This window comes from Erpetoichthys calabaricus, chromosome 18 (genome assembly GCF_900747795.2).
Source record: "Erpetoichthys calabaricus chromosome 18, fErpCal1.3, whole genome shotgun sequence".
Taxonomy (NCBI): Eukaryota; Metazoa; Chordata; class Cladistia; order Polypteriformes; family Polypteridae; genus Erpetoichthys; species Erpetoichthys calabaricus.
The window spans coordinates 58,896,907-58,911,230 of NC_041411.2; the positions used below are offsets into that span (position 1 = coordinate 58,896,907).

Below are 14,324 nucleotides of genomic sequence, written 5' to 3' on the forward strand. Positions count from 1 at the left end.
GCCATTTTGTGGATTTGCGTAGCAATGACTCCTGCTGCTTGTCACATGCTACTGTTTGTTCATAATCTTTGATGCCATTGCCATGTTACTTATAAAAGATGGCAGTGTATAGTCTGAATTTTAAACTGAATACAGATTAAAGAAGCAAACTCATTAATTATGAAAGGATTTTTGGCTATGTCTCGGAGGGATATTTCATCAAACAACACCCTGTTCATGTCAGGATTACACAATTTCAACAATCTTATAGAAGACAGACTAGCGAAGCTCTAAAGCATTATGGTCATGATTAAATGAAAAATAATTTTATTGTCATTTGTTTTCAGGTTTTAGTCTTTTTTAAATGTTGTAGCCATTTTTTGCTGACTTGTCTACTCTAGATAATAAGACAACTTGCTACTTTATTATCAAAATCTAAGCTTGCTGGTGATCTTATGCAGTTTTATTCAAACAGAGGCACAGGTAGATTGACAGCTGCTGACTCCATGTCTGTTATGGCTCTACAAGCTTAGAAAGTTATTTTAATTCAATTCAGTTCAATTTATTGGAATTACAGTATATGATACAGTACAATAAAAGGCATTTGCTTCTGGTTTGGTTAAAACTGACACATCAAAAATGAGTGACAATACATTGCATCGTGTGACAATATAGTGCAGTAGACAGAGATTATTCTATAAGTCAACAGACATAAAATACATGTAAATAAGCTGCAAAACGGTCAAAAATACTGAATCAGTAGTGCAAACTGGTGGTGCTTACTGTACTTCTTTATAAAATTAACAAGAGAAAATTTTAACTCCAGTCAGCAGGAGATTTTTGCATAGTAAATGAGCATAGTACAAGGGAGACGTATATGGAGAAATAGTAGACCACAGCAGGAGCAAGAAAAATCTGAAGGCACATGCACAATTCCTCATCTCTTTAGCTGTCCTAAAGGCAAAAAATGCAGCTGATGCTAGTAAGAAAAAATAAAATGGCAAGGAAGCAGAAATATATCTTTAAAAAATGAATTCCATGAGCAAATATAAGATGGATAATTTATCAGGTTACAAGGGACAACATCTATGTATTTCTGCATAGCTGTCTTCACACTATGAACTTTATTTAGCTATCTTAGTTCCTTCTGAAAATTACCATGGACAAAAGGGGCATATGTAACCTTTTTTCATTTTCACAACATACTTTATTTAAAATTATTTTCAGCTGGCAGTCACTTTTTCCTTACCTGTTCTCCCAAAGCTCGGCACGTTGCTTTGACCCAGTGCTGAAAATAGTTTCTTGATGTTGGAGCAAATATGGACAAGACAACACTTTCCGGAACCTCTTCACTGAGGTTCCTAAAGAATCTGGAAGGTTCTAGAACCCATGGCTTTGGACCTCCTTCAAAAAGCATATCCTTCGATGAGGCCAGAGTTACCAGAGCAATAGAGGGAGGATCAACAGCCTAATTGTAGCAGAAATAACACAAAAATATGTTTACAACAAGATAGAATCACCATCACTGAATATATTTAGCCATATGTTATTCTTCTGGAAATTCAAAGTGTAAGGGACAGCCGGCAGTTTATTCTGGCCAGAACGCCCCAGTAATGGAAGGATGAGGGAAGGCAGCTTATCAAGGACACTGCCTCCTCCAAGACGACAGATGGCAGCTTCCCTGGACTGCAGCGGTGCCCTGGATGCCTGCAGGGCACTATGGGACTTGGAGTTCAGCACCGTGGGTGCTGCCAAGGGACACTGTGGGAAGTTGGTGGGAAAACAAATTCTCGCCTACCCCGGAAGTACTAATGGACTATGACAACGGAAGCCCCAAAGTACTTCTGGGCTGATTGAAAACCTGAATTCTCCAGCTGTCCCGGAAGTGCTGGCAAGTCACGTGGCAGGAAGAACAGAAGCACTTCCGGGTCCAGAACTATATAAAGGACTGATGGGAACCCAGCAAGGGAGCCGGAGTTGGGAGGAGTGTGACGGAGCTTGTTGGGAGGTGTAGTGGAGAAAAGTATTGTGTTTACTTATTATTGTACTGCCTGTTTGCTATGTCTGGGGTGTTTTGGAGGCAATACAAAGGAAAAAAATGTAAAGAATTCTTCTTGGTGTGTCAGCATCTGTCTGTTTGGTCTAGCAGGGCAACAGCGACCCCTGGTATTCACAAAACTTAACTAAAATCTGCAAAGGCATATGGGTCATGTTGATTCTGCAACTAACATTCTTACTTGCTGTTTTTTGTGGAAGCTTGCAGGATGCACTTGTCCACATCAGATTAAGGTAATGATTGTGAATCCCAACAACTTCTTTTATTTATTTTATTAAAATCAAGTAACATTCCATACAAGCAGGTCAAACTTGACAAAACTAAGTTCAACTAAGTTCATCCATGAGAAAGGGAGCAAGGCCAACAGCCAGAGTAAAACTTTAAGAATCCTTTTCCCGAATTTAAGTGCCAGGTTTTAAAAATGTTTTGTATAGATCCTCTAAGAGAGAGTTTGATTTTTTCCAGTTTGAAATAATATATAACATCAGTTACCCACTTACTTTAAAGAGGAGAGTTAGGATTCTTCCAGTTGAGCAAAACAAGTCTACTTGCCAATAGTGAAGTAAACACAATTATAGTTTGTTTGTCCTTCTCCACTTTAAACCCATCTAGAAGTACACCAAACACAGTTGTTAGTGGATTAGGAGGGATTGTGACACTAAGGTTGTCTGAAAGGCATTTAAAGATTTTGGTCAAGAATGATGTTAATTTGGTGAATGTCTAAAACATATGGCCTAATGAGGCAGGAACTTGATTGCAACGTTCGCAAGTTGGATGTTGCCCTGGAGATAGTTTTGACCATTCTTCCATGCAAAATCTCTCCAGTTCAGTTAAATTTGATGGGTGCCGAGTATGGACAGCCTGCTTCAAATCATCCCATAGATTTTCGATGATATTCAAGTCAGGGGACTGTGACGGCCATTCCAGAACATTGTACTTCTCTCTCTGCATGAATGCCTTTGTAGAATTCGAACTGTGTTTTGGGTCATTGTCTTGTTGGAATATCCAACCCCTGCGTAACTTCAACTTTGTGATGGATGCTTGAACATTATCCTGAAGAATTTGTTGATATTGGGTTCAATTCATCTGACCCTTGACTTTAACAAGGGCCCCAGTCCCTGAACTAGCCTCACAGCCCCACAGCATGATGGGACCTCCACCAAATTTGATAGTAGGTAGCAGGTGTTTTTCTTGGAATGCGGTGTTCTTCTTCTGCCATGCAAAGCGCTTTTTGTTATGACCAAATAACTCAATTTTTGTCTCATCAGTCCAAAGCACTTGGTTCCAAAATGAATATGGCTCGTCTAAATGAGCATTTGCATACAACAAGCGACTCTGTTTGTGGCGTGAGTGCAGAAAGGGCTTCTTTCTCATCACCCTGCCATACAGATGTTCTTTGTGCAAATTGCCCTGAATTGTAGAACGATGTAAAGACACACCATCTGCAGCAAGATGTTCTTGCAGGTCTTTGGAGGTGATCTGTGGGTTGTCTGTAACCATTCTCACAATTCTGCACATATACTGCTCTTATATTTTTCTTGGCCTGCCAGACCTGCTGGGTTTAACAGCAACTGTGCCTGTGGCCTTCCATTTCCTGATTACATTACTTAAAGTTGAAACTGACAGTTTAAACCTCTGAGATAGCTTGTTGTAGCCTTCCCCTAAACCAGGAGACTGAACAATCTTTGTTTTCAGATCTTTTGAGATCTGAATGAGGATCCCATGCTGTCACTCTTCATAGGAGAGTCAAAGGGAAGCACAACTTGCAATTGACCTCCTTAAATACCTTTATATCTCATGATTGGACACACCTGTCTATGAAGTTCAAGGCTTAACGAGCTAATCCAACCAATTTGGTGTTGTAAGTAATCAGTATTGAGCAGTTACATGCATTCAAGTGCCACAGATAAAAGCATCTCTATCTTGAAGTACTTCCTACATTGGTTCCATATTCTGAGTGAATGAAGCACAATTGGGTTGTTAGTATATTGACAATAAGTCGTATTTACTGGGGTACAAAACAAGGAATATAAAGAAGTTTTGCAGGGTTTCATTTCTGTTGTGTACCAAGCCTGTGTGTGTTCATCTATTTGTGTCAATGTCCAGGATGTATAATTGCCGCCCAGTGATAAAACTGAAAGTTAAGTAGAGTTTTATTTAGGTCTTTGTAGGGTTGCCCTTCGGATGCGTGGATATTTTGAATTCCAAATAAATGAGGTAATGATTGAATCTAACTTCCTAAAAAATAATTTGTTAATGTAAATAGGAATGCTTTGAAATAGAAAAACAAGTTTAGGAAGGATATTCATCTTGACAATATTAATTCTTCCATCTAAATGGTTAAGTTTTTCCATGCAGACAGCAAAATTTTGTTGATAAAGAGCTTGATGTTTACTTGTGATGTTTACCCCTAGGTATTTAAACTGACCTACGATGATTAAAGGGAAGGTGTCCAATCTAATATTGTGTGCTAGAGAGTTCAATGGAAAGAACACACTTTTATTCAAATTAATTTTGAGTCCAGAAATCTTTTGAAATTCTACTACTGCTGTTAGGACTGCTGGCACAGTATTTTGTGAATCTGATATACGAGGGGTACCCAAAAATAACCGGAATTAAAAAAAAAATTGTTTTAATAATTTTTACTTAATGAAACTTTAGTCTCCTTCAAAGTACTCTTCATGTGAATAAATGCACTTTTCAAAAAGGTTTTCCCACTGTTGGAAACATTTTTGTAATTGCTGAAGAGGAATGTGTCCAATGCCTGCAGTGATTTTTTCTGCATTCTCAATACCATGCAGTACAACGCTGAGACTGAACATGATCAGAAAAAATCATGTTCAAATGACATATCGTTTTCAAATAACAATGTTTTTGTGCATGGATGTACAGTATGTGTGCATGCGCGAGAGAGGCAGAGACAGATTTGATGTCATTCAAGTGGTTACTGGAATATAAAATAACCACTTTCACAAAAGTATAGTGAAACAAGTGTACTTTTTTTTAAGAATAAAACTGAATTAAAAAAAAATTCAAGTAACAAGATACCACAAAGACATGATTCACCAGCGTTTGTGTGTCTGCTTAATTCCCTTCAGCGATATCTTTTACAAGTAGTAAAACTTTACACTGGCTGTTACAGACTCAAATCAAATGTATGTTTTTATTATGTAATAGTAATAATAACAGCAGCTCACTACTCAAAATGGTAAATGGGGAGAGGACCCAGGATCAAACCTGCAACCACTTTATTATGAAGCAGCAGTTCTTACCTTGGCACCTCCCAAGCAGACATGTTGAAATTGTCTCGATTGATAATTGGGCTTCGCTTTGTACAAATTGATAGTAACATGTACATTGAATAATTTATTTTTCTTGAATAAAGGCACATTTGTTTTGTTAAACAAGTGTTTATCTGATATTTGGACTTCACACATTATACACTTCATGTCAACATTTTGTCATTTTTACTATAACATGCAAAAAAGTTTCTGTTTTAGTTATGTGTTCAACATTTCTTGCCTCACATTTCCTGTCATCTTAACTTTACCCAGATTATTGTTGACATGGAACACACATAAAATATATGAATTCCAAATAACAATATATTATTTACCCTCTACAATTCCAGACACCTCACACCTAGATAAACAGACTTGAGCTGGGAGAACCTCAGTTGCATCGGTGGGGAATGGGATAGCAGGTTGCTTGTGCTGATTGACACATTTGCAAAACAAAGACACTGATGACGAGGTGTGAGGGAATTAAAGGAGGCCTGACATTGTGACTTTTTTTTATAGGTTTCAGGGATTCTAGTGTTAAACTGAGTAGAATAAATATGGAATTATAGTAGTCACTAAATGTGTGCATTATATTTTTATGGTCAATGATTTTGTCTTTGTCTGTGTTGGTAATTACTGGTATTGCATTGCGAGCTTTCTGTTTGTGGATTTGTTGAGCTAAGATATTATTGGCCTTTTCACCATGTTCATAGTAATGATGTTGTGATTTAAAAATGAGCTGTTCCATTTCTTTTCTTGTCAAGAGGTTCAATTCTGAATGTAAAGCCTGTTTTTTTCTATAAAGAGCCTCATTTGGACACCTAACGTCTTCTTGATCTATTCTGGTAATTTCACTGATTAATTCTGATGCCTTCTTGGTTTCCGATTTATTTTTGTGGGATAGATATGAAATAATCTGTCCTCTTAAGAAAGCCTTCAGAGCTTCCCAGAGTATTCCTGTAGAGACCTCTGAGGGTATATTTGTCTCTAAGAAAAAGCCTGCGTGATGGAGTATGTGGGATGTAATTTGAACTCCATGATCAAAGGGGCGTGGATGAAGATAACAAGAGCGTAATACTTGATTTGATCGTGAGCAGGAAATTGTTATCTACAAAGAAATAATCAATTCTTGAGTAACAGTTATGTACTGGTGAGAAGAAGGAATATAATCTTGAGCTTGGGTTTAGAAATGTCGTGTAGCTTCCCAACAACTTCTAGCTACTCCAACAGCAACAGTTAGTCATTATTATTTTTGATTAAACTTGTTTTTAAATAAAGACTGTACTCATAAGATAGTAATTAGATATGCTACTTCCTGCTAGCGATGCATTACTGCAGTTTCAGAGGGTAACAAATTTGAGGGGGGGAAGCACATAGACAGACAGACAGGATAGGTGAAGAAAATGCTGTGCTTTCAAATGAGGAGTAACTACATGAAAAGGGAAGCAAAACAAACATGACTAATATACTTAAGACACCAGGCTAATTAATGGATTGTACATCCATTAAAAACTCAAAATGCTGTCTTTCATCAAGACTCTCAATGAAACAGAGGACTTTGCCTTACAATTCTGAAAATATTACTTGTATACTACTACTACTACTACTACTAATAATAATAATATAGCACTTTTCTCACTACTCAAACCTTTCTACATAGTGAGTATGGAGCCACTTCAACCACGACCAATGTTCAGCATTTACCTGGATGACAGCTATTTTGCACCAGCACACTCACTGCACGTTAGCCGTTAGGTGGTAAACGAGTGAGAGATAGTTAGTCAATTAGAGACAGGCGATGATTAGGGGGACAGAGTTGCAAGTCAGTAATGGGCAAGTTAGCCAGGACTTTGGGATACACCTTGCACTTACAAAGGATGCCCAGGGATCTTTTATGACCACAGAGAGTCTGGACCTAAATTTCACATCTCATCAAAAGAACAATGCCATTGTTACAGCAAAGTGTCCCTGTCACTGCGCTGGGGCGTTGGGGTTCACATTCAGACAGTGTCTGTCTAGGACAATGTTTCAAGTCTTCCTCAGTTATCTAATGCATTTCACAAACATTTTCAGATTTTAATTGTCCTTATTGCGAGTGGCTTGTTTAAAAAGATAAATAAAAAATATAATTTAAAATGTATTTATTTTTTTAAAGATGGAGCAGTTAACACTACAACTTGTATAAGCAATGTGTATTTTAAATATTTAAAGTTCTGCCATTAACGTAAACTGGCAGACCTCAAGGGCGAAAGTAGATAAAGGATGGGGAGATTACATCTTTATCTTAAAAAGACAAGCAGAGGTCAATTTCAGGAATCAAACTATTATGTAACAAAGCCCAATACGCAAATCAAAATCAAAGTCTTAGGCCCCGTCCACACTTCTACATTTTCATTTACAAACACATACATTTGTCTTATTATGTACCTCTTCCCTGGTTGGATTGTGCTCATTACAACATGTCATTCCCTGACTTTCACAGAAGAAAAAACATATTCCAACACTGCTTTTCATGATGCTTGTTGTAGTGCTTTCCTTTATACACCAAAATTGTGTTTTGTGCTATTTTTAGAAATGTGGTCAAGTGACTGTTCACACTGCATGACAAAGTCGCCAGTCGTACATGTGATCAATCTGCAGGACCACTTTCGATTTGACTGACATGCCGCAACATGGGTGCTCAGATTATACATGTACTATGCACAGTCACTGCGGTCACTGGAAGATGAATTCCAGGAAATTTGATTGCAACATTAGAAAATTGACTTGTGAAACTTCTGATACTACAAGACAGCCATTTTTCTGATTGGGCTGTCGCACAATTGGGTACTGAAACCACTCTCATACTTCATGTGAAATGAAGCTGAAATTGAATCAACTCTGAAAATCAGTTGGTGACTGCAAATCAAGGTTAAAATTGTGCCAAAACTACACAAAAAGTCTGGTTTAAGACATCTATGCTGCATGCATGTCCAGTGTAGGTGAATGATTATGTTGAATGTGTTTATAGTCATTTTAGTACGGATTAGAATACTTAAGTAAGGATTCAAAAATGCTAGTGTGGAAGGAGACCTTTTTCGTTTAAAAATACGATTTTTAAATGAAAATGTAGTAGTGTGGACATAGCCTTAGAAAACCTACCCAAGAATTCAACAAACCAGAATGAACCAAAAAAATATCGCTTGCTAAAGGTTTTTAGGAGTTATCCACAAACTAGGACAGCAAGTCCCACACAGCACTTGCTGAAATAGCATTGCAGCGATGACATCACATGATGCCTTTAGCACTGCACACTCATATCATAACAACAAGTGCTCAAAATGGTGGCACCCATAAGAAAAAACAATATGGCATCACAATAATTTCAAAATTTGAGTGTAAAATAAAAATCTCAAATCTCAGATCAAAGCCAATGTACAAAATGAAAGTGAAAGTAAGTACTTCTGGTTTCGCAATCCCAGAAAAAAATTAACAAGCCCCAGATAATTATTTATTAAATTCGGAATGCATTAAATAGGCTAATGTAACATTAGAAAATTGAAACAGGAAAAACAGGCTTGCACTAAACATCTATTATGAAAAACTTGCACATTATTTTCATTTCTGATTACTGGGCAGCATTGCAGGCTGTATGACAAAGCTGCTTTCACAGTAAAACTGCCATGCAGTCAATAACATTTGTCACTGCAGCCCCCAATAGTGTTTAAATGTGAACAGATCATCAGTCTAAAAAGACTTTTCTTTAATAACCCTAGCAATAAAAGTGCACATAACAAACAACAGCATCCGTTAATTATGTGTGGAAAATACACTAATAGTTTAAAACACTACACACAGAAAGTTACTGCTATTTGACACTGAGTTTAAACAGATTTGTATCAAATTACAGTTGCTTTCAATTTTTGTAACTTAATGAAATGGAATGGAAACCATTTTGAAATGTTAACTTTGCTCTACTCACATATTACGCAGCTCAACACAGTACAAGTAAGTTAAACAGATCACTGTTCTATATATTAATGAAGATTTTTCTCCCACAACTGTACTTAATGGCTTATACTCCTGACCCATTTTATTCTGCAGTGTGTGCTTACAGTCCATTCATACCACTCATGTGCATAAAGGAACTTGGAACAAGAAACCATAAGCAGGATTTCAAATCCTCATTAAAGCTTAATGTTTAGCTTTTATCTGTAGTAAATGTTAATTGACTTTTAGCTCATAACAAAACACATTTTGTGGCTCAAACCAAATTTTTTTGTGTTTTTTTTTTGTATTGTCAAACAGGAACCAAAACAGACTGACACATTTTAAATTGAAATATTTTTGCCCCATTATAAAGATGAGTTAATTATTAAAACAGCCTTAAAATCCGTAAGATAAATTGCTTAATACACACAAATGCAAAATGCTTGCACAATATGTCAGGCATCTGCTTGTCAAAGCCACACTAGGGTTAGAAGGGGGTAGAAGGCAGAGAGTCAATAAAAAAACAAAACACCAGAGACAATCCATACTCTACTATTAGAACCAGCAAATGTGCAAGTTGGCATCTACTAGAGTGTGTAATTTATACGTTTAAAATAAGAGCGGCCAATACTAACAATAATATCGGTAAGCAATTAACACTAGAATCCCTGAAGCCTACGAAAAAACTTATAATCCTGGCCCACCTTAAATTCCCTCGCACCTCTCCATTCAGCGTCTTTTGTTTTGTAAATGTGTTGATCAGCACAAGCAGCAAGCAGCCTGCTGTCCCATCCCCCCCTTGACGGAGCTCAACTCAGGCAAAACGTTCTCCCAGCTTAAGGCTCCTTATCTGTGTGTGAGGTGCCTGGAGGTGAATAGGGTAAATAATACAGTATATCGTTATTTGGAACACATGCATTTCATGTATGTTCGGGGTCTACAAATATCTGGTTAAGTGTAGGATGAAAGGAAATGCGAGGCAAGAAATGCTGAACACATACCTAAAGCAGAAACTTTTTCCATGTGTGGCAGGAGGCTGAGGGTCAGACCCAGCTAGGACGCCTAGAAGGATCGGGAGGCAGACTATACGTCCCCCGGGCCACGAGGGGGCAACCATCCTGGATAGTGTGGGGACCACGGGGACGGAGCCTGGAGGCTCAACCCCATTGGGACCCATGGCCAATGCCAGGGGGCACCCCGAGCCTCATAGAGCCCAGGATATCTACACTTCCGCCACACCTGGGAGGACTGATGGAGGACCTTCCAGGGACACCCGGGAGTGCTTCCGGGTGCTCATGTGGCACTTCCACCACACCAGGTAGTGCCGCCGTAAGAACGTCAGCAAGCACCTGGAGTACGTCCGGGTGACTATAAAGTGGGCTGCCTTCCTACAGTCGAGGAGCTGTAGTCGGGTGCTGGAGTAGGACGAAGCTCCAGTGAGGAGAGGAAGGGCGGCCCATGGACATTGAAGGCCCGTAGAAGGGTGTTGTGGTGCTGGAAGCACTGTTTGTGTGGGACTTGGGTTTTGGAAACTTTTGTTTAATAAACATGTGTGTTTTAGAACTGACGGTGTCCGTTTGGTTTGTGTCCGGGCTGGTTATCTCACACATGTTATACTAATAGTGACGTGAAGTGTATAATGTGTGAAGATAGTCCAAATATCAAATAAACACGTGTGCTTTTATTCAAGACTATAATCAAAGAAAAAAAAAGCATTTGATTTACAAGTTACTGTCAATGAGTTAAAAACCCATTGACAGGATGTTGATGTGTTCTTGAATGGTGTAGTGGTAAGAACTGCTGCCTTGTAACTCAAAGGTACTAATGTTAACAGACGGCTGTGCACAGACTGACAGGATATGACAGTCAGTCAGTCAGTATCCAACACGCGCTGTATTCTAACACAGGGTCACGGGGGTCTGCTGGAGCCAATCCCAGCCAGCAAAGGGCGCAAGGCAGGAACAAATTCCAGGGCAGGGGCGCCAGCTCACCGTAGGGCACTACACACACAACACACACCACCCACCCACACCCACACACTAGGGACAATTTAGGATCGGCCAATGCACCTAACCTACACAGACATGGGGAGAACATGCAGGGAGGGACCTGGTAAGCAAACCCAGATCTCCTTACTGCGAGGCAGCGCGCTACCACTGCGCTACCGTGCCCGCCCCAGGACATGACAGGATATTGAAAAAAGTTATCCCTGACTGCCATGTTTTGCAGTACAGGACTTACTTATGGCATAATTGGAGGTCCATGTCCTGATATGAGGAACAGCTAGCGATAAGAAGACCAAGGCCCGTTCAAAATTTGTTTGGGCTCAGGAATGCAGGCAGTTCTGTGGCAGCTAGACGGACTACCTGGGGGGGTATTCGTTAATAAGGAGATATTTCCAGGGATGACAGCAACAGTGGCCTCAAGAATGGCTTTAAGCTATCACAACCACACTGAACTATTAAATAAAGAGTCAGATGGTGAACTGGGACAAGGTGATAACCTGGAAAAGAGGTAGTTTGGCCAGTAGGATTATAGACACAGGTAGAGAAAGAGCGAGCTACAGAACTGTGCTTGTAGTCATCAGATTGTTTAGGTCAAGAGAAGCAGCAAAGTTTTATTGTTGGTCTGTTCTTCTGCTTCTCTATATTTTACACTTGACTATTCCCTCGTTTGTGTCTTCTTTGAAAAATACACCATTAATTTTTCAAAAAGAGGTTGTTTTTTTGGCAATTTTTGCTCAGGTTATGGTAGCATGCTGAAGTTCCCATGTGGTGAAACATTAAAAATTGAATTATCTGTATTTAAAGAATAAAAGCATAAGAGATTTGCTGCTTAGCTTGAAGGCATGTTAATTGAAACCAGCAGTTGTTGATTTTGTCCTTGACTGTATCCAATGTCATGTTCCAGAATTACAGGGGAGGTAAATTACAAGTTCCAGTGGGATTCTTTCAACTTCGTTTTCTTGGAAGATGCAGCTGGAAATCGTAAAAGCTATAGATATTGCTTGGTAGTTTTTAGTAGTGGATATTAGTATTAGGAATAACTCCTCTTCGTTGTTGCATTGAAGGTGGGAACAATATATCTAAACTTTGAGATACTTATGGGTGTTCTCCATTTTCAAATCAGAGAATATTCAAATTATCAATGGGTCATCTTGCAGGGCTCTCTGGGAAACACCTATGAAACAGCGTCGAAAAGGCCACTCTGGCCTAAGTAAGTAAACTCAAGGCCTCATTCGTGCTATGGCAGAGTCAATCATATCTTTGTTTTTTTTTAACCTTTTGAACTTCCCAAATGAGATATCAATGAAGTGTATCAATACGGTCTAATCTCCACACTCTTGTCAATCCTCGTTCACCTAACTTTTTCAAGTCAGGATTTGAAAGTCCCTGAAGTATTACTGCTTGGTAAACGATTTCATGTATCTATCAACATATTGTTTGTGTGAAAATAAACTTTCTTTATGTCCTTAATCAGCTTTGTAATCTGGTAATTCTCTTGGTTTGTCCTTTAATCACTGCTGCTTTATTTTCACATCTGTCTCACTTGTTTCAAAGATGACACTCATTTGATTCCATGTCAGAGGTTATTAAAAATGAACATTTACTGTTTTTTCTGTCCTTTTTTCTGCTCTGTTCTTGGATTATGTTTCTGGATCATGTACTGGGACCTGTTTGCTATGGATTGCCTTTGTAGGCCAATGTTTTTGACAACTTTTGGCCTTTCAAGTTTTTTCTTTGTATTTTTCTATTTTGGTTAAAGAAATCTGTTTATAAATATTTCTTGTTTGACCTTTTTTTATACAATTTTAAGGTTTACAGTCATCTACTTGTCTTGTGTTTGTGATACTTTTGGGACATTTTTTAAGTTTATTTTTTAAGCTTCAATTCCTTTTGAGCCTGTGAGGTCTGAGGCCACTAAGAATTACAATGAAGCCCATTGGGGTGAAGCCATTTACATGCAGGCAAAGGGGGCTTGGCCTGGTCAGTCAAGCCTTCTGAAGGCCTCGCGTTCGTTTAACAACGTGGAAGACGCCATATCATTACAGTTACAAAAATCAGCCTACGTTTTTAAAAATGGCTTATGGACTAATCTATTGTGCAAGTTTATGGAATGAAACCTTTAGGAAGATATTCTGTGTTGTGAGCCACACCCTCTGCTCTACCCAAAACTCCAGGGCAGGATTTCTTTTTGCGATCCAGGAATTATTTAACAGAGGGTTATGCCTCCTGAACCTGCTGACAAATTTCTTTCTGCCTAATAAGGTTTTCTACCACACTAGGAACACAATGTGATGTACACAAACACAGAAACACCAAGTAGATCACAAAAAAAAGATCATTAACAAAATTTTGACAAAACACTAAACCATAATACACGACCTTGTATTGAAAGCAACCAGAACCAGTGGTTGTATTAAATGCTGTTTTTCTTCTCTTATTCTGATTAGATTACATGCACTGTGGGGATCAAGCTTTAGGAGAACGGTTGGACCATTAACCTGATTACTCAGTGTTATAATCAAAGGTAGTTGATAACTGCTCTAAATTATAAGCTTATTCAGTTTTGGGGATGTAACTCCCCATTTTTTTAAGAAAAAAAAACCAGCATCAAATGGACAATTGCACTGCTGAGTACATTCAATAGCTAAGTTTTCAGGCAACAATGCAACAAGGCTGCTGTTAGAAATTCCATAGCACAATCGTCAACTATTTAGCAGGTAAAAGATGAAAGTGTTAAGGATGAAAATGACCATTTAAGTCATTTGTTACTAATAGTTCATCATAAGGCACACTCCTCACACATACACCTACACTTTCCGTAGATAGATATGAACACAGAGAAGAGAAAAGCTGAGAGGGAGTGATACTAAAGTAAAAGCACTGTCAGAAATGCATTGTTAATATGCTTTGATTTCAATGTATTATAAATTTATTTTCATCTGTTATTATTTTTATTGATAATTATAGTCATCGTGTCCCCTATTTTTTCCAATGAGTACCACCACTTTAAACTCCTAGGTCACTTTTATGCTG

The 14,324-nt window shown here is 38.4% G+C and overlaps 1 protein-coding gene across 1 annotated transcript in view; it reads right to left on the bottom strand.

The window, feature by feature from the left end:
• The window catches only part of LOC114668435 (nuclear pore membrane glycoprotein 210-like), a 367,033-nt gene that overhangs the window by 176,427 nt on the left and 176,282 nt on the right, over positions 1-14,324 (bottom strand). Inside the window, 1 exon segment of the mRNA XM_051921542.1 lies at positions 1,229-1,447. Coding sequence (XP_051777502.1) covers positions 1,229-1,447 — 219 coding nt within the window.